At 48.7% G+C, this 22473-nt stretch overlaps 1 protein-coding gene across 1 annotated transcript in view; it reads right to left on the minus strand.

The window, feature by feature from the left end:
- The window catches only part of LOC142583701 (ATP-binding cassette sub-family A member 17-like), an 85060-nt gene that overhangs the window by 8470 nt on the left and 54117 nt on the right, over positions 1-22473 (minus strand). Inside the window, exons 7-8 of the mRNA XM_075694188.1 lie at positions 11960-12577; positions 10118-10346 (exon numbers count right to left, since the gene is read on the minus strand). Of these exons, the coding sequence (XP_075550303.1) occupies positions 10118-10346; positions 11960-12577 (847 nt within the window). The remainder of the gene's footprint in view (positions 1-10117; positions 10347-11959; positions 12578-22473) is intronic.

Below are 22473 nucleotides of genomic sequence, written 5' to 3' on the forward strand. Positions count from 1 at the left end.
ACGATGAGCCAGCTGGACCAGCTGGCTCATCGTGATTATCCAACAGGCCATACAAACCCGGTAATCGCGCCACAAACCCCCACTACTACGTTCCTAGCTGGCTCATCGTGATCGTCGAACACGCCATCCAAACTGGGTAATCGCGCCACAAGCCAACACTACTACATTCCTGCAGTCATTCTTCGCCCGAAATGCCAGAGACTGGAATGACCTTCCGAGACAAACTGCACATGACCAGCTGGTCGCCAAGAGGTATGGAATAAAAAACACCTCTGATAGAGGCATAGGCGACTGATCATTAGATTAAAAGTGCCAATGAGAAAGTTGTAGAGCAACATGAAAACCTCCGGATGCAGCTTCCCGTCGGTCAATACGTGTTACATATAAGTGTTTTTTCCCAGCATGAAAGGAGCCCGCGAATACAAGCAAAGTTCCTCGAGTGAATGCGCGGCTGTATTCCGTGCATTTGCGGGCTTCTTTCACGCTCGGAAAAACACTTTTCTCTAAAACGTATTGAGCAAGAGAAAGCAGTATCGGGAGTTTTGGAAGCGCAGCTCTCTGGCACCCGTTCCTGCGTTTAGCGGCGCCGTCCTTTCTCGCCGTAACCAAGGTGCGCGCTCCTGCTGCCATCTCTCGCACGCGGCGCGAGTCTTGCTCTCCCGTTGTGCTCCAAAGTGGGATCACGTGTTCCCGCCTATCCTCTCGCCACTTTCCTCTCGCGTCCTCCTGCCTATCCTCTCGCTCAGCGCCTTTGCGGTGGCTCTCGCCACTACCGTCCACTGCACCCTCGCCGTCCCTTCTCTGGCTGTCGCGGCACTGCCGCGGTGCCGGCGGCGGGCGCTCCTTGCCGCCTCGCGCGTGATCCACAGCTTTCCGCTAATCCGTCTCCGCGTCGCGTGGCTGTGCGGCTCTCAGCCGTGTCTCTCGCTTCCCCGTTTGCGGCGCGCGTTCCTCAGTGGGATTTGTCGCCTTTCTCAAGGGTTGCCCCTGGCTGTCCTTCTCCCGCCTCCGCACGTGCCCTATACCTCCCATTACCTCACGCAGTGCCGCTGTGGTGACTCGAAAGAGAGAAATAGCGTTTCGTCCCCTCACTTGTAGTTCCTACCCCAACCTTGTACGACCACATTGAGGCCTGTCAGTGAGTAAATGCTACTCCATACGCCTTTTCTCCACCCGTTTCCTCATCCCATCTCCGAAGAAACATTAAATAATAATTGCTAATCTCCTCCCTCTCCGCGGCGGTGACCCACTATAATATGGCGCGTCGATGGAGCACCGGGTCGATAGCGGTGCATCGCGGTGTGCGCTGCCCAATCCTAAACGTAGAAGCGCTTCCGTTCGACACGGTGCGTTCTGTATGCAGTTGCCTTTTGTTGAAATAAGAGCGGCAGCTGCGCTGAAACATCGCAATGCCACAAAGCGCCATCACCATCATCATCATCAGCCTGGCTACGCCCATACTCCTCTCCCATACTTCTCCAACAACCCCGGTTATGTACCAATTGTGGCCATGTCGTCCCTGCAAACTTCTTAATCTCATCCGCCCACCTAACTTTATGCCGCCCCCTGCTACGCTTCCCTTCCCTTGGAATCCAGTCCGTAACCCTTAATGACCATCGGTTATCTTCCCTCCGCATTACATGTCCTGCCCATGCCCATTTCTTTTCCGTGATTTTAACTAAGATGTCATTAACTCGAGCTTGTTCCCTCACCTAATCTGCTCTTTTCTTATCCCTTAATGTTACACCCATCATTCTTCTTTCCATAGCTCGTTGCGTCATGCTCAGTTTAAGTAGAACCCTTTTCGTAAGCCTCCAGGTTTCAGCCCCGTAGGCGAGTACTGATAATACACAGCTATTATAGATTTTTCTCTTGAGGGATAATGGCAACCTGTTGTTCATGATCTGAGAATGCCTGCCAAACGCACCCCAGCCCATTCTTATTCTTCTGATTATTTCCCTCTCATGATTCGGAACCGCCGTCACTTCTTGCCCTAAGTAGATGTATTCCCGTACCACTTCCAGTGCCTCGCTACCTATTGTAAATTGCTGTTCTCTTCCGAGACTGTTAAACATTACTTCAGTTTTCTGCAGATTAATTTTTAGACCCACTCTTCTGCTTTGCCTCACCTGGTCAGCGAGCATGCATTGCAATTAGTCCCCTGAGTTACTAAGCAAGGCAATATTAGCGAATCGCAAGTTACAAAGATATTCTCCATTAACTTTTATCCCCAATTCTTCCCAATCCAGGTCTCTGAATACCTCCTGTAAACACGATGTGAATAGCATTGGAGAGATCGTATCTACCTGCCTGACGCCTTTCTTTATTGGGATTTTGTTGCTTTCATTATGGAGGACTATGGTGGCTGGGGAACCGCTATAGATATCTTTCAGTATTTTTACATACGGCTCGTCTACACCCTGATTCCGCAATGCCTCCATGACTGCTGAGGTTTCGACTGAATCAAACGCTTTCTCGTAATCAATGAAAGCTCTATATAAAGGTTGGTTATATTCCGCACATTTTTCTATCACCTGATTGACAGTGTGGATATGGTCTATTGTTGAGTGGCCTTTACGGAATCCTGCCTGGTCCTTTGGTTGACCGAAGTCTAAGGTGTTTCTGATTCTATTTGCAATTACTTTAATAAATCGTTCGATAATTTTTCAAGTCTTTGGAGTCCCCTTTCTTATGGATTAGGATTATGTTAGCGTTTTTCCAAGATTCCGGTACGCTCGAAGTCTTGAGGCATTGCGTATACAGGGTGGCCAGTTTCTCTAGAACAATCTGCCCACCATCCTTCAACAAATCTGCTGTTACCTGATCCTCCCGAGCTGCTTTCCCCCTTTGCATAGCTCCCCAAGGCTTTCTTTACTTCTTCCGGCGTTACCTGTGGGATTTCGAATTCCTCTAGACTACTCTCTCTTCCATAATGATCGTGGGTGCCACTGGTACTGTATAAATCTCTATAGAACACCTCAGCCACTTGAACTATCCCTTCCATATTAGTAATGATATTGCCGCTTTTGTTTCTTAACGCATGCATCTGATTCTTGCTAATTCCTAGTTTCTTCAGTGCTTTTAGGCTTCCTCCGTTCCTGAGAGCATCTTCAATTCTATCCATATTATACTTCCTTATGTCAGCCGTCTTACGCTTGTTGATTAACTTCGAAACTTGTCGTCTCTCCGCAAAGTGTGCTAGCCGATATTTTAGTTGACATTGAGAGATAAATTAGGCGGATTACACGCACTGTGTGAATCGATTTGGGCCAACTTTTCTGTATAGTTTTTGTTGACTGAGGATAACTGGCGGTGGTGTTTAACCCCTAGTTGTCGTCTCTCCGCTAAGCCCCGGTAGCAGAGGACGTGCCCACTTTTCAGCGCTGTATATGCTTCTTTTGGCCTCCTAACTTCACTGAGCCCTATTATATCCCATTTACTGCCCTCTAATTCCTCCACTAGCACTTCTAGACTCGCCTCACTAGATAACGTTCTAGCGTTAAACGTTGCCAGGTTCATATTCCAATGGCGGCCTGTCCGGAGTAATCGTCGGTTAATTTTTTTTTTCATGTCGCTCCACAATGACACTTTCATGTCGCTCTACAGTTGACACTTTTCATGTAATTATAATATTTGAGAAGTTCGTTATTTAGAATAAATATCTAATTAAGCGGAATGAAAAAATAATTCGAGTATCTTGAAGCGACGGCAAACAACATTACCTTTGTTGTGTGCAGCTACGTGGCATTTGTTTATTTTTAATGTTTGGCTAAGGTCTGGCTAGTGAGTACTCCTCTGTTATCTATTGAAATAGAATAAGTGAAACCAGCACGTCGGCTCTAACGTATCTCCGAAGCACGCATACATCCTAGTAAGATATCACATGACAGCCAACGGCTTCTTTGGTTCTCGTAAGTTCATTATACTTCATCCTGTACTCTACTAGTGACAATGTCAATACTGTCAAGATTAGCCGAATACTCCCTAATACATGGTCCTGGACTATCCTCACAAGCCAGACTAGCTCCGTCGTCTGTACCATCACCCCTACATACCTAGCAGGCCCTGCTGACCTACAGGGTAGTGAGTGCAGCTAACGACCACGGGTTCCTGGACCGAGGGACGCCATCAGAACAAATGCCACAACCACTTCGATAAACGTTCATCGAATCAGTGAATTATACCCAATTTTCGAGCCATTAGGTATTCGCACATTCTTGGATAAACCTTTTTAAACAGCATTTACTTTTCTTTTGTTATTCAGGGTTCTTACGTGCCAAAATCGCGAATTATAGTAACGTTTAATCAGCCATGCCGCAGTGGGAGACTCCGGAATAATTTTTACCACATGGCACTCTTTCACGTGCATCGATGACACGGCACAGGGCCGTTTTTGCATTTCGTCTCCATTGTATGCGGCTACCCCGCCAAGGATTTAATCCTGCTAACTCGTGATATGCAGCACAACGCCATAACGACTAAGCGACCACGGCGGCTTATAATCGCTGTTTGCCACTGTAAGAAAAGGGCTCAAGAATGCTTTAATGAACAAAAGGATGGGCTTTCTAAAATGGGTTATAATGTTTAAGGGAGGCGTTACCAAATCCTGACTTGGAGCATACCACTCCGTTGAAGAGAACACTGTAGAATCATGACATTCTAACGACGCTAATATGCGGGGCAGAAACTTGTAGGTTAAATAAAAAGCTAGAGAACAAGTTAGGGGCCGCGCAAATAACGATGGAACGCAGAAAAATGTTAGGCGTCTCTGTCTGGATTGTCGCTACGGACGGCGAGTGCTCAACCCATTTGCCCTACCGCTGCTTGTACTGCCCGTGTGACCATACAGGACGTTTTGTACACGATTGAATTCATAGTTCTTTGATCGTGCTCCCACGCCGTTATTCTAGGATGGGATTTTCTCTCACGCCACAATGCCATCATCAATTGCGCTCGGGCTGAGATTGAACTTTTTCACTTTGGTGACCTGGCCTCCGTCGATGCTCATCCTGCCGCTAAAATTCTCGTGAAAGAAGACACCTGTATTCCCCCGTGCTCTTCAGCATTCGTACCAGTCTTCTGTAGTACCATATCAGACGGGGCGGTCTTCTTCATGCCCTCTTATCACTTTGTTACCAGAAAAGCGCTTCCTTTGCCCTTTGCAGCTCTTGACCTTGCCGCCGGTGTCAGCACGATGCCCATTTCCAATCATCTTTCGTCGCAGCTATCACTGCTTCGCCGCGAATGCCTTGGTTACGTCGAGTCGGTCGATTCAACACAAATTGTCTCTGTCCTCGACGAAGTTCCTTCTACTGCCGACCATAAACTGAGTGCCCTCTCCGTACCCGACTCAACATGGACTGGTGTGTTCAGCCCATTCATCGCCGAACATCTGACGCACTCGCAGCGATCTCAACTTCTCGAAGTCCTTGAGCACTTCCATTCTTTCGACGTTGCGCAAACATCTCTTGGCCGTGCATCGACGGTCGAGCATTACATCGACACTGGCTCTCACTCACCGCTGCGACTAAGACCATATCGCATGTCCGCTACGGAACGTCGCGTCATTGCAGACAAGGTCGATGACATGCTCCGTCGAGGCTTCATTCAACCTTCCCAAAACCCATGGGCCTCTCCCGTGGTCCTCGCCACAAAAAAAAGACGGTTCCATCCGCTTCTGTGTTGATTTTCGACGGTTGAACAAGATCACGCTGAAGGACGTCTACCCCTTACCACGCATCGATGATGCTCTGAACTGTTTGCAGGGAGCCGAGTTCTTTTCTTCGCTGGATTTGCGATCAGGCTATTGGCAGGTTCCGATGGCAGAGCCCGATCGCCCAAAAACTGCCTTTGTTACACCAGACGGCTTGTATGAATTCCCCCTCATGCCTTTCGGACTTTGCAACGCACCTTCTACGTTCGAAAGAATGATGCATAATGTTCTGCGTGGCCTCAAATGGAAAATCTGTCTTTGCTATCTCCATGACATTGTGGTGTTCGCCCCTGATTTCGCAACGCACCTGCTCCGCCTCCAGCAAGCACTCACTTGCTTGACCAACGCCGGGTTGCAACTTAACCTGAAGAAGTGCCGATTTGCTGTTCGTCAGCTCACAATTTTAAGCCATGTCGTGTCAAAGGAGGGCATTCGCCCGGATCCCGAGAAACTACGTGCTGTTACTGCGTTCCCAAAACCTACCACTATGAAAGAGCTACGCAGTTTTATCGGCCTCTGCACTTACTTCCGGCGATTCGTTCGAAATTTTGCGTCAATTATATCGCCTCTCACGCAGCTCTTTGGCGGCGCTAGAGCTCTCTCATCATGGTCTCCAGCGTGTGACGACGCCTTCAAGACCTTGCGCCGCCTTCTCACGACGCCACCCATTCTTCGACATTTTGACTCTCAAGCGCCAACCGAAATCCATACCGATGCAAGCGGTGTAGGCCTTGGCGCTGTGCAGGCACAGAGTCAACCTGGCCACACAGAATACGTCGTCGCATACGCGAGTCGCACGTTAACCAAGGCGGAGACGAATTACAGCGTTACAGAACAGGAGTGTTTGGCCATTGTGTGGGCGCTTGGCAAGTTTCGCCCATATTTATACGGCCGATCGTTTGACGTAGTGACCGACCACCACGCACTATGTTGGCTGTCGACGCTCAAAGATTCATCGGGCAGCCTGGCCCGCTGGGCATTGCGAATCCAAGAATATGACATCCACGTGGTTCACCTTTCCGGGCGAAAGCACTCTGATGCTGACGCGCTATCCCGATCGCCGCTTCCCCCGAAGGCCAGTGAAGACTCCACCTGCGAGTGTACATTATCCTCTCTGGACGTTGACACTATCGCTGCAGCACAGCGTAATGATCCCTGGACTGCATCTCTGCTAGACCTTCTCTCGGATATGTCGAAAGTTCCGGCGCCACGTACGCTTCGGCGCCAAGTTCCTCATTTTACGATTCGCGACCAGCTACTATATCGACGCAACTATGCCCCAGAGGGACGCACCTGGTTACTAGTCATTCCGAGAATATTGCGATCAGAGCTCTGCTCCTCGTTCCACGTCGACCCTCAGTGTGGCCACGCGGGAGTCTTCAAGACCTACGAAAGACTTCGACACCGCTATTACTGGCGGGGAATGTACAATTTTGCCCGTAAGCTCGTCCGCTCTTGTCATGAGTGCCAACGCCGCAAAGCGCCACCGCACAACTCCGCCGGTGAACTCCAGTCTTTACAATGCCCATCCCGACCCTTTGATCGCGTGGGCATAGATCTCTACGGGCCACTTCCGTTGACTCCTACCGGCAACAGGTGGATAATCGATGCGGTAGACCACTTAACCCATAATGCGGAGACTGCTGCTCTACCAAATGCTACAGCACAGGAGGTCGCCAATTTCATACTTCGTCGTTTTCTCCTTCGTCACGGAGGTCCACGTGAACTATTAAGTGACAGAGGCCGCGCCGTCTTATCTGAAGTCATCGAACGACTGCTTGCTGAATGCGCCATTGTTCATCGTAAATGCACTGCTTATCACCCACAGACTAGCGGTACCACGGAACGCTTTAATCGAACTCTTGGTGACATGCTCGCCATGTCATCATCATCATCATCAGCCTGGTTACGCCCACTGCAGGGCAAAGGCCTCTCCCATACTTCTCCAACAACCCCAGTCATGTACTAATTGTGGCCATGCCATGCCTGCAAACTTCTTAATCTCATCCGCCCATCTAACTTTCTGCCGCCCCCTGCTACGCTTCCCTTCCCTTGGGATCCAGTCCGTAACCCTTAAAGACCATCGGTTATCTTCCCTCCTCATTACATGTCCTGCCCATGCCCATTTCCTTTTCTTGATTTCAACTAAGATGTCAATAACTCGCGTTTGTTCCCTCACCCAATCTGCTCTTTTCTTATCCCTTAACGTTACAGCTATCATTCTTCTTTCCATAGCTCGTTGCGTCGTCCTCAATTTGAGTAGAACCCTTTTCGTAAGCCTCCAGGTTTCTGCCCCGTAGGTGAGTACTGGTAAGACACAGCTATTATATACTTTTCTCTTGAGGGATAATGGCAACCTGCTGTTCATGATCTGAGAATACCTGCCAAACGCACCCAAGCCCATTCTTATTCTTCTGATTATTTCCGTCTCATGATCCGGATCCGCCGTCACTACCTGCCCTAAGTAGATCTATTCCCTTACGACTTCCAGTGCCTCGCTTCCTATTGTAAATTGCTGTTCGCTTCCGAGACTTTTAAACATTACTTTAGTTTTCTGCAGATTAATTTTTAGACCCACTCTTCTGCTTTGCCTCTCCAGGTCAGTAAGCATGCATTGCAATTGGTCCCCTGAGTTACTAAGCAAGGCAATATCATCAGCGAATCGCAAGTTACTAAGGTATTCTCCATTAGCTTTTATCCCCAATCCTTCCCAATCCAGGTCTCTGAATACCTCCTGCTCGCCATGTATGTCTCACCTGATCACTCTAATTGGGACCTAGTTCTTCCGTTTGTCACCTACGCCTACAACACCGCGACTCAGGCCACTACCGGATTCTCACCCTTTTACCTTCTTTACGGCCGTCATCCTTCGCACACAATTGACACCATTTTACCCTACCGGCCTGACCCATCTGAATGCCTGCCTATCTCGGAAGCCGCCAGACATGCCGAGGAATGTCGCGAGCTGGCCCGGCGATTCACCTCGGACGACCAGAACCGTCAAAAAGCCGTTCAAGATGTCCAGAACTCGACTCCCACTTTTCTCCCGGGCGCTCTCGCTTGGTTGTTAGTGCCACACCGCACGCCTGGGCTTGCTTCAAAACTCCTTCTGAAGTATGACGGGCCATACCGCGTTCTCGAGAGAACAACACCCGTCAATTACTTGGTTGAGCCGCTAACGCCGCCGTCCGACATGCGACGTCGTAACCGCGAAGTCGTTCGCGTTCAGCGTCTCAAGCCGTATCACCATTCTGCCGTCCTTCCAGAAAACTAAGTCGCCAGGATGGCTCCTTTATTTCCGCGGGGCCATTGTAAGGAAGATGACGAACGTGCGCACATAGTCAGCAGCATCGGCAGCATCAAGCGCGCAGCAGAGGCTCGAGCTCGGGAACTGCTCGGTGCATCCTAGGACCGGCGGTCGCTACGAACCCCAATAAATCTCCTTTATAATATTATTATTTAATCAATGTCAATAATATTAATAATAATAAATATTCAATGTTGCTCGCTATGTTCTTATGGATTAAAAATCGTACTCATAATTTACTCTTATATGGAAGACCTCTGTAGCAAAACACGTGGCCGTTAGTCAGCACAGTATAAGCCTCATTATTTCTTCTAACCTCACTAAGGCCAATGATATCCCAGGCAATGTTTGATAATTCCTCAAAGAGCCCTACTAAGTTAGACTCTGTCTTGAGGGTTCCCGTGTAACACGTTGACACATTCAATGTGCAGTGGTTGCATGTCCGTATCCAGTGCCTTAGCACCCTCTGGCGCATCGCAAGTCTGACCGCCGCCTTGGTCAGGTGCTTCACAGCCAGTGGGGTCGGAAGGCCATGGGTTATTTGCAGGAGTCATTTACGATAAATTCTGCTAAAAGTTTTTGTTTTAGCAGCGTTAGGAGACGTCGTAGCCGCAGCAGTAGGGAAAGAAGTAGTAGTAGTAGTAGTAGTAGCATTAGTATTAAAAATCTATGGGCACTTTGCTGAGCTAAGCTGCGAAAGGCGAAAACCTATCTATGACTGCCTCTGTTGCTCTTGTCTGAAACGTTCTGGGAACGGACGCCGCCGTGGCCGCAAGCATGGGATGCAATCACAGCCATATGGCTGCAAGGTTTGTCGCCGATGTGCGCGCACCCCCTCGCGCATGTCCGCGCTCTCCCGCGCGCCCACTCGCAAAGCGCTACTGGCATGGCGCTTCCTCTTCCTGCTCCCCTCACCGATGTGCCTCCTCTCCTTGCTCCCCTCGTGAGTGAGCACCGCTTTCCTGCGTCCACCACGGACAGCGCCCGGACACTCATGAGCCACTAAAGGCTTACGCTTAATAGTAGTATCAGATGTAGTTGCTTCTGTTGCAGCAGCAGTTCTAGTGCTTTTCTATATGCAGTGATTACAGTTATACCTTCAATGTGGTGACAGCGAGGTTGCGACCCGGGAACAGGTTCTGTACGGTGTCCCTGACCTCCTGCTGTGCAGCGGGAACCGTAAGGCCACTCAAGCCATCCAGGGACATGGTGATCTCGTATCCTCGATCACAATACGGATACAGGTCATCATCGCTTAGCATAGGCCGCGCCCGTCCCCGGTGCAGGAACAACACTCGAGAACCCACGGACTCGGCCTCTTCGATGCTGCGTACGGAGGCACCACGTTAACTCATGCTAGGCAACAAGGTGTTCTTAAAGGGGCCCTGAGCCACCTCTCGGGCTTGGTGAAATAGCATAGACCGTGGGTAGCATGCGCTGCTGTGAATTCATTTGCCCGGTTTTGCTGTCGTACGCGGCGCGTAGAGCTTGCAAGCGGATCGCGAAGTCACCTTTCTCTCAAACGCTCTCTTGTCAACGGAGAGCCCCGTCCTCACTGTCTCCTGGACGCTTTATTTCGTCATTCCCTTAGATGGTTGCTATTGACCGATAGCTGGCTTCAAGCTGCGGTCGGCTACATGGCGTAGGTACCGCGGTCGCCGCGGGTTGCCGCCACGAGTCTACTGGCTAAGCGCACTGCGGCTCGCTGAGGACAATCGCGTTTGGTTTATGTTTAGTGCATCGTAGGCACCAAACGCAGAAGCCGCGGCTTCCACTTGAAAATCCAAAATGAAATTTGAACTGCGCGCCAGATATTTTCAAGCCGGAGTATTGTGTGCACGGCCCACTGCGCCGTAGCCTTCGCAGTGCAAGGCATTGTAGAAGAAACAGACGGAGAGCGTAGGCCGCGTTTGATTGCCAATAACTTCGCTTCTGCTGAACGCATTTAATTAATTGCTTCGCGGCAAGGTATTTCTGAAGTAAGGCTATTTTTCATTTCAAATACATTTTTCGGTTTCGATAAAAAGTGGTTCAGGACCCCTTTAAACATCAGTCCAGTAAGGATTGTCAGGACCCGTAGCTCGAACTGCCTATATATGGCTTACTCGTCCGAGTTACTCGTCTCTGTAAATGGTTCAGTATTCAGAAACCTTCGGTTAAGTGACCTAAGTGGAAACATGTCGATGACCACTCGTGAGCCTTGTGCAAAAGGTATAACATACCACGGATGCGTGCCCTAGAAAACCTGCAGTTCTTCGCTGGTACGTATTGCGGCCTTCCGGGCACTGACAATACTGGCACAAATGAAACAGATTTTCACATTACCTGTAAAGCTTTAGGTTTTAACGAACTTATCTAGAAGGGAGGAATTCGTGGTTTGAAATGCCCATACATCCACTGCACCACTTTCCATCTCCTCAAAAACATTACCCTGATTATACCTAGTTTTAATCTACGATATGCAACATCAGTCAGCATGACTACAGCGATAAAAATTATGCCTTCATGTGTAGTATGACCGAAAGATGCAGCAATGTCTGGTCACTAGTAAAACCCATTGCAATAGCCTGCCTATGAAAAAGGCATGTTAGTTTTTTCCGTGGGGACCACTAAAGACTGCTGAACCACTACAGAGGAGGAAAAGAGACAGAGGTAGTTGTTTCTTTTATGACGGAATTGACATCCCTCGCGCTAAGCTAAAGGCGCCTAGTTACATGGACGACAGAAGTCTGCATTTCTACCGACAGTACCTCCTCTCCCCGGCCAGCGGACTCTGTCGAGCTTAATGCATATAGGAAGCATAACAGTTGGCTGGAAAGCACGCTGACCATAAATCAGTTCAACGTCTTTAGATAAATTGGTAGTAGCAGGATTAAAGCTGCGCCCCTACAATCCACAACCTCTCGAAGGTCCGCGCCTGAACAGGTAGACTCACTCACTCGTCGGTGGCCAGTAACACAGACATGTGCGTCTTCTTGATGAAGGTTACGATGGTGTGCCAGACGCGGCGCCGAGACACGGGGTCGAGCCCTTCGGTCGGCTTGTCCAGCAGCACGACGGGCGGCGCACCCACCAAGGCCAGCGCGACGGCCAGTTTGGCGCGCTCCCCGCCGCTGTACACGGCCACGCAACGCTCAGCCTGCTCCACTAGGTCCAGCATGCGAAGCAGCTGCTCGGTCACAACCTTCACGCCCTGTGGGGGCACGCGACGCATGCGGGCCACGTGACGCAGCAGCTGGCGGCCCGTCAGCCAGCCCACGGCGTTGCGCTCTTCGGACGCGTAGCCCAGCGCCCGGACGAACTCGGTCGGATGAGTGAAGAGGTCGGCACCGCGTAAGTGAGCATTGCCGTCCGACAGAGGCAGCTGCGCGGTGAGTACGCGCAGCAGGAGGGACCGACCTGATCCCGTAGGCCCAAGCAGGGCGAGGCACTCGCGCCGGTGCATGCACAGGCTGACGTCGTGAAGGGGCGCGTACGGGCCGGTCTCCTGGCGCAGGTGGTTCACAACCAGCGTGTCGACGCAGGGCAAGGTCTTGTCCCTGAAGTAGCGCACTAGGCTGCGCATGCGGTAAGAGCAAAACCTGATTACGTGTTGCGTAATGTTTGATGCTAAAGTCGCGTAACTTGGCCTAGCTCACGGAGCCAGATAATAAAGAATTATCCCGCATGAGTCAGCGCGGCCGAGCGGCCATTTAGCGTAACGCAGACGGCGAGGAAGAAACTGGTTCAAGCAAAGTGAGGTAGACGACACGCACTTAAGGTCGATCCGCGCTCGCGGTGCAGCGCGACCGACGGTCGGCGTCCACGATGCAAGACAACAAGCGCGTGGCCGATTTTCTTCTGCTCACCTAGTCAGTTGGTCGTGCCCATTTGCGCATCGAAGTCACGAAGCTTGTTATTGTGTGTCATGTTCCCGATTCCAACGCTTTGCACGTCCTTTTGTCGCGTTTCGATACGCGGCTCAGGTTTGCCAGGTCTTTGGAAGAAATAGTAGCCGAAAAATTCCGAAAGGTCGCCAAGAACGCCGCCAACTGCGGCAGAAGCTCTACTTAGTAGCCAAAAAAATAGCCACGGTGCGACAAGTGAAGAATTCACGATTTGGCTATAACAGTTTCAAGAAAATGCGAAGAAGACCGGTTGTTTTCTGCTGCACTGAGGGCAAACGAAATTAACAGAACAAAATAAAGCTTATCACATATTATTGTATCATAGTTTACCATAATGGCTAGCTGAAATTAATTTATAAATTCGACCGCACACTTGCATGCTTTCTCATATCCGACGTGGTATCGCCAGTTTCACTACAATGAACTAGTTGCACGTCGTCCTTGACCCACTAGGACTTCTCTCAACACGTTCTCATGCAAACTATATGGCATCACCACCTTCTGCTTGCCCTCACATGCACTTGCAAGAGTCCTTTATAAGCTTGCAGATACACTAAGACCTGTAGTGTTTATAGCATGTGTGTCATAATGTGCTCTCGGTTGCAGTCGCTTCTGGCTCATGAAGCACAGTCATCGAGATTCGCTGTTGAGGTTACCGCCGCTGGGGGTGTGATTGGAACGCCCCTTATTGGCTTCCGTCCAACGCAGCACGCAAAGCATAATTTTTATTATTAGTTCATTGCTGTTATTAAAAGGCAGCTGCTGTAGGTCCATTCACTTCTTCATCCGTGACAGTCCCGGACTGCCCGTGGCGGGGTTTTCCGCCGATGAGCGTTCCGTATGTAGCATCTCGGGCTGTCCTGGACAATCCGGGACAAGTCGAAGAGACGAACTGGATACATTGTGTCTAATATGGTAGCTAATTGGTCCTGGATTTGCTTTCGGCGCTTTCAAATCGCAACAGTATGAACTTGGAGATCTGGGCTTTTGGGCTGCACACGATACGCGAAGTGTCGCGTGCCTCTTCTTAGGGGCCCGTTATTCGCGCTGTTCGCTAACGAATGTGTTCGTACCAACAAGCCCGGCTAGCCACTATTCTGAAGGCCTTTCGGGCTGCTGCTTTGAGGGAGCCGCCGCAGGGAGGGTCATTTGGACACTGAGAATTACCAGCACCCAAAGTAGCCAGAGAGTAGCCAAGTCGCCAACCACGATTTTCGCTCGCCGGGATCCTCTAATGTAGCCAATTAGACAAGGATTCGGCAAACCTCGTAACCCTGAGCGGCTGACGAAATCAACGCACGAGGGTGAAGTGCCGACCTCCGTGATCCTGCTGGCGCATCATGTTATCCCGGAGGGCTCGACTGGGGTCGACAATGTTCCTAACTGCCTGCAAAAGATAGCGTGCTGGGCACGGCAGGGTTATGATGTAGTTGCGCGTGGGTCAGTAATTTTGCCTGTCAAGCAACAAAATATACGCGGCGAAGCCGCACTTCATGTTTGCACGCGGCATGCCTATATTGTATCGCCGATCGACCATGGGTGCTTTTCGGGCGCTTTTCCAGCACTTGTGAACCGCTTTTCCACGTGATTGCAAACAGTGTGCATCAAAACAGCTAACTAAATAACATAGTAACGAAAAAATACTAAAGAAAAAACGCTGTTCGTATCTGCTCGCGGCGTTAGATACTGCGAGAATATCGGTTTTTTTTTACTTCGACTTCGCGCATAAGATGCGATCGCAGGCGATTCGCCATTGCGCCATCACCAAACTTTCGCATTAACTAAGGGCAAACTGCGTATTCTAGTTTCACCGGCCAAGTGCAACTTTGATGCATCTCGTTGATAACGTTAGATCGCACTCTGACCACTATCAAAGAATGTGTTGACAATTCTGTTTTATTAAGCCAGCATATGCTAGAGAAAGTTCTGAGTGAAACCTTTTAATAAAGGACAGCCTATGCTTCAGCATGAAATACAGTTCATTCAAAACCAGATGAACGTTGGCATTGGCGGTAAGCAGATACCCATCAAGATAACATGCTTTCTTTGCTGAAAGACAGTTTCGCATTTTGTTCTTATATATCAGCAGGGATAAATACGCGAGACAGAGCAGTGCATATTTCTGTTCTCGCCTGTGAACGAAAAAGCGCTGATCTGCAATTCTAACAACGTGTACGCAATGAAACTCCAACGCAGTATTCAAGGAAATAAGGTGTGTACTTATATAGAATAGGATCAGGGCGCAACATAGGCAAATTTTTTATCTAGTAAGCCGTATCACGTACATGTTCTTTTAAACAGAAAACTGTACTGGACATAATGAGGTCTTTACCCAGTTGATGTTCCAAAGTTGTCAACAACCAGGTCTTCTCAGAACATTTTACTGGTGAATCAACGTCCCACCATTTGTATTTAAACGCGGGTACAACTTTAGATTTGCGGTAAACATGTACCTAGAACCACCGACCAGCAGGCACTGTATATTACAGACACACTTGGGAGAAAATCACTTTTGTATGTGCATTTTTACACTCGGGTTTCCAATAGTAACATTCTGCGGGAGGGTAGTGGATCGTGCAACGTGTTTCTCTCAGAGGGAAGATATAGCTGTACTGCGCAGTAAAGCAAAACTGGCAAAGCCCTTGCCGTATTTTACATAACAACACACGAACCTATTTTGCTTTCTGCTGCACATAAGCAATAGGCGAAATATAATTACTTAGGCATAACATGTATTGCGTTTACAAGCAATATCTGAAGCGGTACATTATTAGGAAAAGGAAATGTGAGCTCGTTTGCGCTTGCACGAAAGCAGTGTGGTGCATTCCATGCACAAAAGTGATAATTCCGGCTACCACTTTGGTGCAATTCTGGCTCATAATAGTTTACAAAAGTTGAGGAGAATTGCGGTAGGCTTTCTTCTTCTGCCTGTGAAGTTTTTAGCAGAGCCGACAAACGCACATTCCTTTGAGTCAAGCAATCTTATCTAAGCAAACTTCACGTACTAGGCAGTTGAACAGAAAATTATTTCTTGTTCGGGAGTCTTACGTTACGCCCCTTCAGTAATATTGCAAATGAACAACAATATTTACGCAGTAAGCTGTCACGTGGCAGGTTTAGATTGTTCTCTCATATCGAAACATGTTCCTACAAATCTAGCTACAGTTGCTTCTCCAACTTGCAAGCAGTTCACTTGAACCCGCCGTGGTTGCTCAGTGGCTGTGGTGTTGGGCTGCTGAGCACAAGGTCGCGGTATTGAATCCCGGCCATGGCGGCCGCATTTCGATGGGGGCAAATGCGAAAACACCCGTATACTTAGATTAAGGTGCACGTTAAAGAGCCCCAGGAGGTCGAAATTTCCGGAGCCCTCCACTACGGCGTGCCTCATAATCAGAAAGTGGTTTTGGCACATAAAACCCCATAATTTAATATTTTTTTCATTTGACTATCTACAATACAACGATGTTAAGCATTCAGACTAAGCACGGCAAATAAGTGAAGTGCACACAGCCACTACAGCAAGCATCAGTGGCCATGTGAGCAGCTTTCGCCTTTGTCGTAATATAAGTTAGAGGAGCTTCTATTCACTTTGAAATGAAAATCTTCTACAACGGGTATAATTTATACAGAGCTAACACATAGGTTTCGATATATATGTACATGAGAAAATCACAGCAACTCATGTCTATTGCACTCAGACAGCTTAGCAATGAGACACTGCAGAAGTAGGAAATACAGAAGCTTGACACACAGAAAAATTAAGTGAGCTGTGCATTGCAGTGAAGGTAAATGTACTAATGAAATGTCCATCAATTTTTGTTCAGGAATGCTAACTTGCGTCAGCTTTCGTGGGCTGCATTTAAAAGTTCGGTTAACGTTGACTGCTTAAAGGACACTATTACCAGGTCACACTGCCATGTGTAACGCTTCGTGCAATAAAGATCTTGTGAATACACAAGATACACTCGCACAATCGAGTCCTATCGACATGCAAGTTTTGTTGAGCCAGACCTAGCTGTATAAATCCATAACACCGTTTTTGCTTCTCATGTCAATATCGACATTTATAAAATGAAGGCTGCCCGAAATTTACATTCATGACACCAGCGCTATATGCCTTAACATATTCAACTTTGGAGCCGTTTCCTTGATTCCTCTCACCAATAGAAGCTCCTACAAATGTGCAGTAACAACTTTTGAAACAAATGATACGTGTACAAAGCAGCCTAAAATGCCGATTTGATAGATCTTCACTATCGGTGCACATAAGCAAATGTGGATTTCAATGCTTAGGCATCGTTCATCCTGAGCGCGCGCACAGGTAACAAAAACAAGCATTTATATTGCTCTTACGTCTAGCGCCGCTGATCCACATTGCATCATATATATGTATATCACGATTTGCATCTCGTGAACACGCTTCGTAACAGCAAGCGCTCGAACGCTCCGATGAATTGAGCGTGACGCGGTCACCACGCACATTGCAGCTGGCAAAACAACTCACACGCAGTTGCACATAACCAATGACTGCGATAACGAGCCAATAAAACTCGCTACTGATCGTGTCATGATTCTGAAACTTATAGAAGACTGGCGGCCCCCAATAACACAAACACGTATTCGTACACACTTTGCTGCGATGAACCGCCATGCACAGAGCAAGCAACTCGCGTGCGACGACCGGCAATTTTTCATTTCGCCGGGCATTTAACATGTATCGTGCCTTGAATGCATGTTCATGCGATGAACTTCTCGCTTGAAATTACACCAGATGCACGGCACATCAAAGCACGAAGTCAGGGGCTTCAAATCGCGCTTCGGATGCTCGCGTAGGACAACAAACTTCCTGCAGTCCGCCTGTTTCTGTCGGCAATCGAACGCACTATCTGCTTCTGATGGAACGATACAACTGCTATAGAACAACCACAGCAATATAGGCTGCGAACATGAACAATGGCCGCTAAAAAGGGCCGGATTCGCTTTGAACTTAACTGGCGTTAACTAGTGTCAATCCAGTTCGCTGTTCGACAGAACTAACGTCGAACCACGCGAAACTTAAAAGTCAGATCGCAGGGACGCTTGCCAGCGCGTGCTCACTCCTGGCCACGTATTCACAATTGCTAGCAGGTACAGCGGGGCGTGGCGTTTCTCGCGGTGCTCGACGTTTCTGCTCAATTGCGATAAGAGCGTTTGCGAGAGAGAAAATCTGGGAGCCTTTGCTAATTGAATATGTGACTGCCTAGGTATTACGGAGAAAGAGAGAAATATTTGTTGTCTTAGGCACTACGGAAGAGGTTTCTTAGCACGTGTTGTATGCGTTTGTCCCCAGACATGCCGGCATTGCGGAGTGCGGTCGAGTTTGTTTACGCTCCGCAGTTGGCTGCCCACGCAGTGAGGGAGTGGGCCATTTGGTAAACACTGTCTGAAGGGGCAAGGTTCTGACTGGCGTTCTATAATCGCGGGTCGCTTTTTTCGTCGCGCCAATACATTGCGTTTTTTTACAAGCACTGCTCCAGGAGGGCCCATGTAACCGGCAAACGGAGGGCGCCGGAGGGCACCTGAGGTTACAATAAAGCAGGCGGCGCAGGATGTCCAGGGCACCCAACGGGTAGCGCAGTGATCAAAGCTGGAAGCAGGTCGGCCCGTGGGTTGGGGCCGCGGAGGTCGAATCGTTCTAGGGAGTGTTCACAGAAAAAAATTCGCTGTCCGCTATCGTGGACAGCCGATCTTATACACCCCTGGCACGCGCACCACTGGCTAAGCGCAATGATGCTCGTTGATGACAGCCGCGTTTGGTTTACGTTTGGCGCGTCGTGGGCGCCAAAATCGGAAGTATTGGCGTCCACTTTAACTTCCTTAAGATCTAAGGCGGAGCGTTGTATGCATGCTCCGCACCGCCGTAGCCTTCGCAGTGCAAGACATTGAAGAATGAACGGACGTACCGTGAATAGCGCCTTTAATTGCCAATAACACCGGTTATGCTGAGCGTATTTAATTTGTTCGGAAATAGCCGATTTTACCCTCAAATGCACTTCTCCACTTAGATATAAAGTTGTTCAAGGCACCTTTAACTCTACGCGTAGTCACCTCTGTGACGTATCAAGGACAGTGCTTTGTCTTGTGGCGCGCGCATGAGTGCCACGGGCACTGTACGATTACTCGATTTTGTTATGGGCTGTAGTATATGTGCTTTGGCAGGGCCACTCTATCAAAACACACAATGACGTTTCGGTGAAACGGCCGTAGCTGTGTTCTGAACAGTAAATGTCAACGTAACGCTGCGTAACGTTTGAGTGGAAGCTGAATATAGGACGACGGTATGCCGTCGGCATCATCTCGGTGTTATTGAGGTTCGACGCCTGCACGACATATGGCGGTGCTCGTGACGCCAGGATTGCGAGACGTGGGGCAGCCGCGAGGGCGCTTTTCCATCCGCCAAGCTGGAGTTGTCTTGCATGCTTCGTCGTGCTAACATTCCACAACCGCATATAGTTAAAGCAGCGTCCGATTTACTCAAGCGCATTGCTAGGCGTTGCTGTCGTGGCCATTCCTCCGCCCTTCGCGCTAAACAGCGAACGCTTCTTACATTGTTGAGACGCTGTGGCAAGCTGCCGTGCGGCGTTGGTTAGGTACAAAGAGAGAGAGAGAGAGAGAAAAAGACAGTCCATACCTTCCACCTTAGGCCACGAATGTAGCGTATACCTTGTGGAGATTAGGACTTATGTTTGGGGTAGATCTTGGTTATTGATGGCATTTCTTGACCTTTGCGTCGAAAATTAGGCCTCTCGCCGCTATCAACGTTCGCACGTACATAATTGAGATGTCATCAGATGGCATCATCTGCCGTTAATTACTGCCTATTATCTGCAAAGCCTGCTGATGCTCGGAACTGGATGCTCAGCCAGCAGATTTTGAGGCCTTGATAAAGGCTAGTTTGCGATGGTATAGACGATGATAGCCTCTGTTTGCAAAGCTTTCAGTCGGATGACCACCATCACGGTAGACATCTCTCCGTTGAATGTTTGTAGCTGCAGTGTTGAGGTTATCACGGATCTGTGCGTGTTAGCTTACTAAAGGACGTCGCCGTAATTTGCGCAGTTTCGCACGATTGTTGATTCTCATGTACTGGTGATTCCCGAGCTTTTACATAAGGTGCAGTCCTCATCTTCATGTTTCACCACCGCTTCCAAGTCGGCTGTCCATCTCATTAATTATTAAATTAATAAATAAAAATCATATTTGAAACCGTCCGACAAAATGCATTGGCGTTGCAGTTACTATTAAGAAAACGCTGTTTTTTGCATTGAATCACAAAAGTAACTGGAACAGCAATGCATTTAATCGGATACTTCAGGAATAATATATCAAAACTGGTGTAGTCCTGAGAATTTGTGCCAAGCGGATACACCTTGCGAATTCACTAGATACATTACGTAGATCAATATATGTGCCGCAAGGCACGTAATTTCAAAGTTAATTAGCATAATTATGTAAATTATTCAATTAGGAATTTTTATTTCGCGTAGAAGATATGCGCGTCTCATCGAGTAATTTAGTTCAAGGGTTAGAATTGTGTGACCTGCCATAGGCAATTTTTTTTTCAATTTGGCGCACCTAACAGCCTGTATTCCAAGCCAGAATTTTACACTATCCACTGTAACATACGCATCATCCGCTATACTATGCGAGCTCTATGGAATCTAGCGTCATGGTGCGAGTATCGACAGCCTGGTGAGTGCTGTATTGCTGAATGTTAGCAATGCGGCATCACCGACACCGGCGTCCGACTGCGCCTTCTCGTATTCTCGTATAGGTGACGTATTCGCCATACCGTCACCTATAGGGTCTTCGATCAGTCAGGCTGCGTCGTTGGCGATTATTAGCAATGACAATCACCTCACCGCAGGCCGCCGTCGGCTTCAAAATGGCTGACAGCCGTGGTCACCACCGCAGGAAAACGGTTGTGTAATTTCTCGCAAAAACTTTGCTGTAAAATTTTAATCTACAAAGGGATATTCGCCGGCAGAATTTGTGAGAATACTATGCCTTCCGAATCGCATAACTGTTTTCATTTTTAGCATAAATACCACAGTCCCCGTATCAGTTATGAGAGTAGGCGAATTAATGAATGAATGAAGCCTTTTTTTTTAGCAAGAACAAAACGGCTCTCGGCTGTTGTTGGCGAATAGGTGGGAACGGAATCTAGGTTCTTGGATTGTTGACTGAAGCACATCGTCATCTCAGTCTTTCGTCTTGTACTTTAAGCAGTCTTTGGTACTGCTAGGTACATGTACAGTTCCGCTGCTCTCGCATGGTCTGGCAGGCCTCTCCTACAATGAAGTAGTCAACTCTTGTTTGGCGTAAACCTTCCTGAGCGTGCCTCCAAAGCACAAATTCTCGCGTCACTGCAAATGCGAGCAGATTGCGCCGTAACTCCAGGATACCATATCATAACCTGTGAGAAACCAATATTTAGGTTTTCATTATTGCAGCAGCGCGGAAACAAAAGGTTCACCTCACTGGCGAAATACTTATTTGGCATATTTATATTTTGTAGTACTTCTTAGAGGTCTCAAGAAACATGTTGGTAGAAAAACAGAAACGTACTTGTGCAGCAAGTAGGGTTGTGAATGAGATACTACGTAGCATAATGCTCAGTGTGTGGCTTCTTATGGCTTAAATCCCGTTACCTTTCGTTTAGTTGTTTAGTTCGCGGCACATTTATAGTCATTTGTGTAGTCATTTATATTGATATATGCCACTTTTGGGCGTATGGCTACGCGTGTAGAATTTTTATTTGAAACTTGTATTGCTTTTGTTTCATTATGTGGACATTCAAGGTGAATTTGCGTCGCCAGCATCGCCGTAATGTTTCGTATAAAGTCCAAATGCGATAAGATCGTGGCCGCGCGTCGTACGCTGCAGGCGCGACGAGGGAAATCATGCGAGGGTGAGCCGAGAAGCATTGTGGCTTGGTGCGGCGACTTCTCTCAAGCTCAACGAAAAAGGCGGGTAGTTTTCGTGCCGACCTTTTAGCGCGCGGCGCAAGGGGACCATGGTGGGGAGGGGGGGAGGTCAGGTGCAGGAGCTATGTGTGCTCTAGAAGAGAGGGCAAGCGACAAAAGGGCAAGGCAGCGCGCGTCTTCGCATCTACTCCAGCCGTCAGCACTAGATTAAGGGGGGGGGGAGCTATGGGGGCTGCAGCCCAGGGGCTCACCTCGGAGAGTAGGAGAAGAGGGCCCATTTATTCTAACCTGCTTAGTATATGGAACCATGGGCAACGGAACTTCGAGCGACATGTATGAAGCAAGAAAACCAGAACGAGCAGACGGGGCCCCCCGCCTAATGTAACAGCATGCGTTTAGCCTGACCATTTGGGGAGAGCTTGTCGAGCTGCAAAAACAGGAATCCCCCGCCACCGCGGCGGGGCCCTCTTTCTTACGAAGCGAGGTGCGTTTGCTTGGAAGAGCTTTCGTGGTTTCCTGCCAGTCCGTCTGTCCAGTGTTGTCTGGAGAGGAGGGGCAAGGGGGAAACACCTACAACATGTAATGTGGGATGAGCACCTT

This window comes from Dermacentor variabilis, chromosome 5 (assembly GCF_050947875.1).
Source record: "Dermacentor variabilis isolate Ectoservices chromosome 5, ASM5094787v1, whole genome shotgun sequence".
NCBI lineage: Eukaryota > Metazoa > Arthropoda > Arachnida > Ixodida > Ixodidae > Dermacentor > Dermacentor variabilis.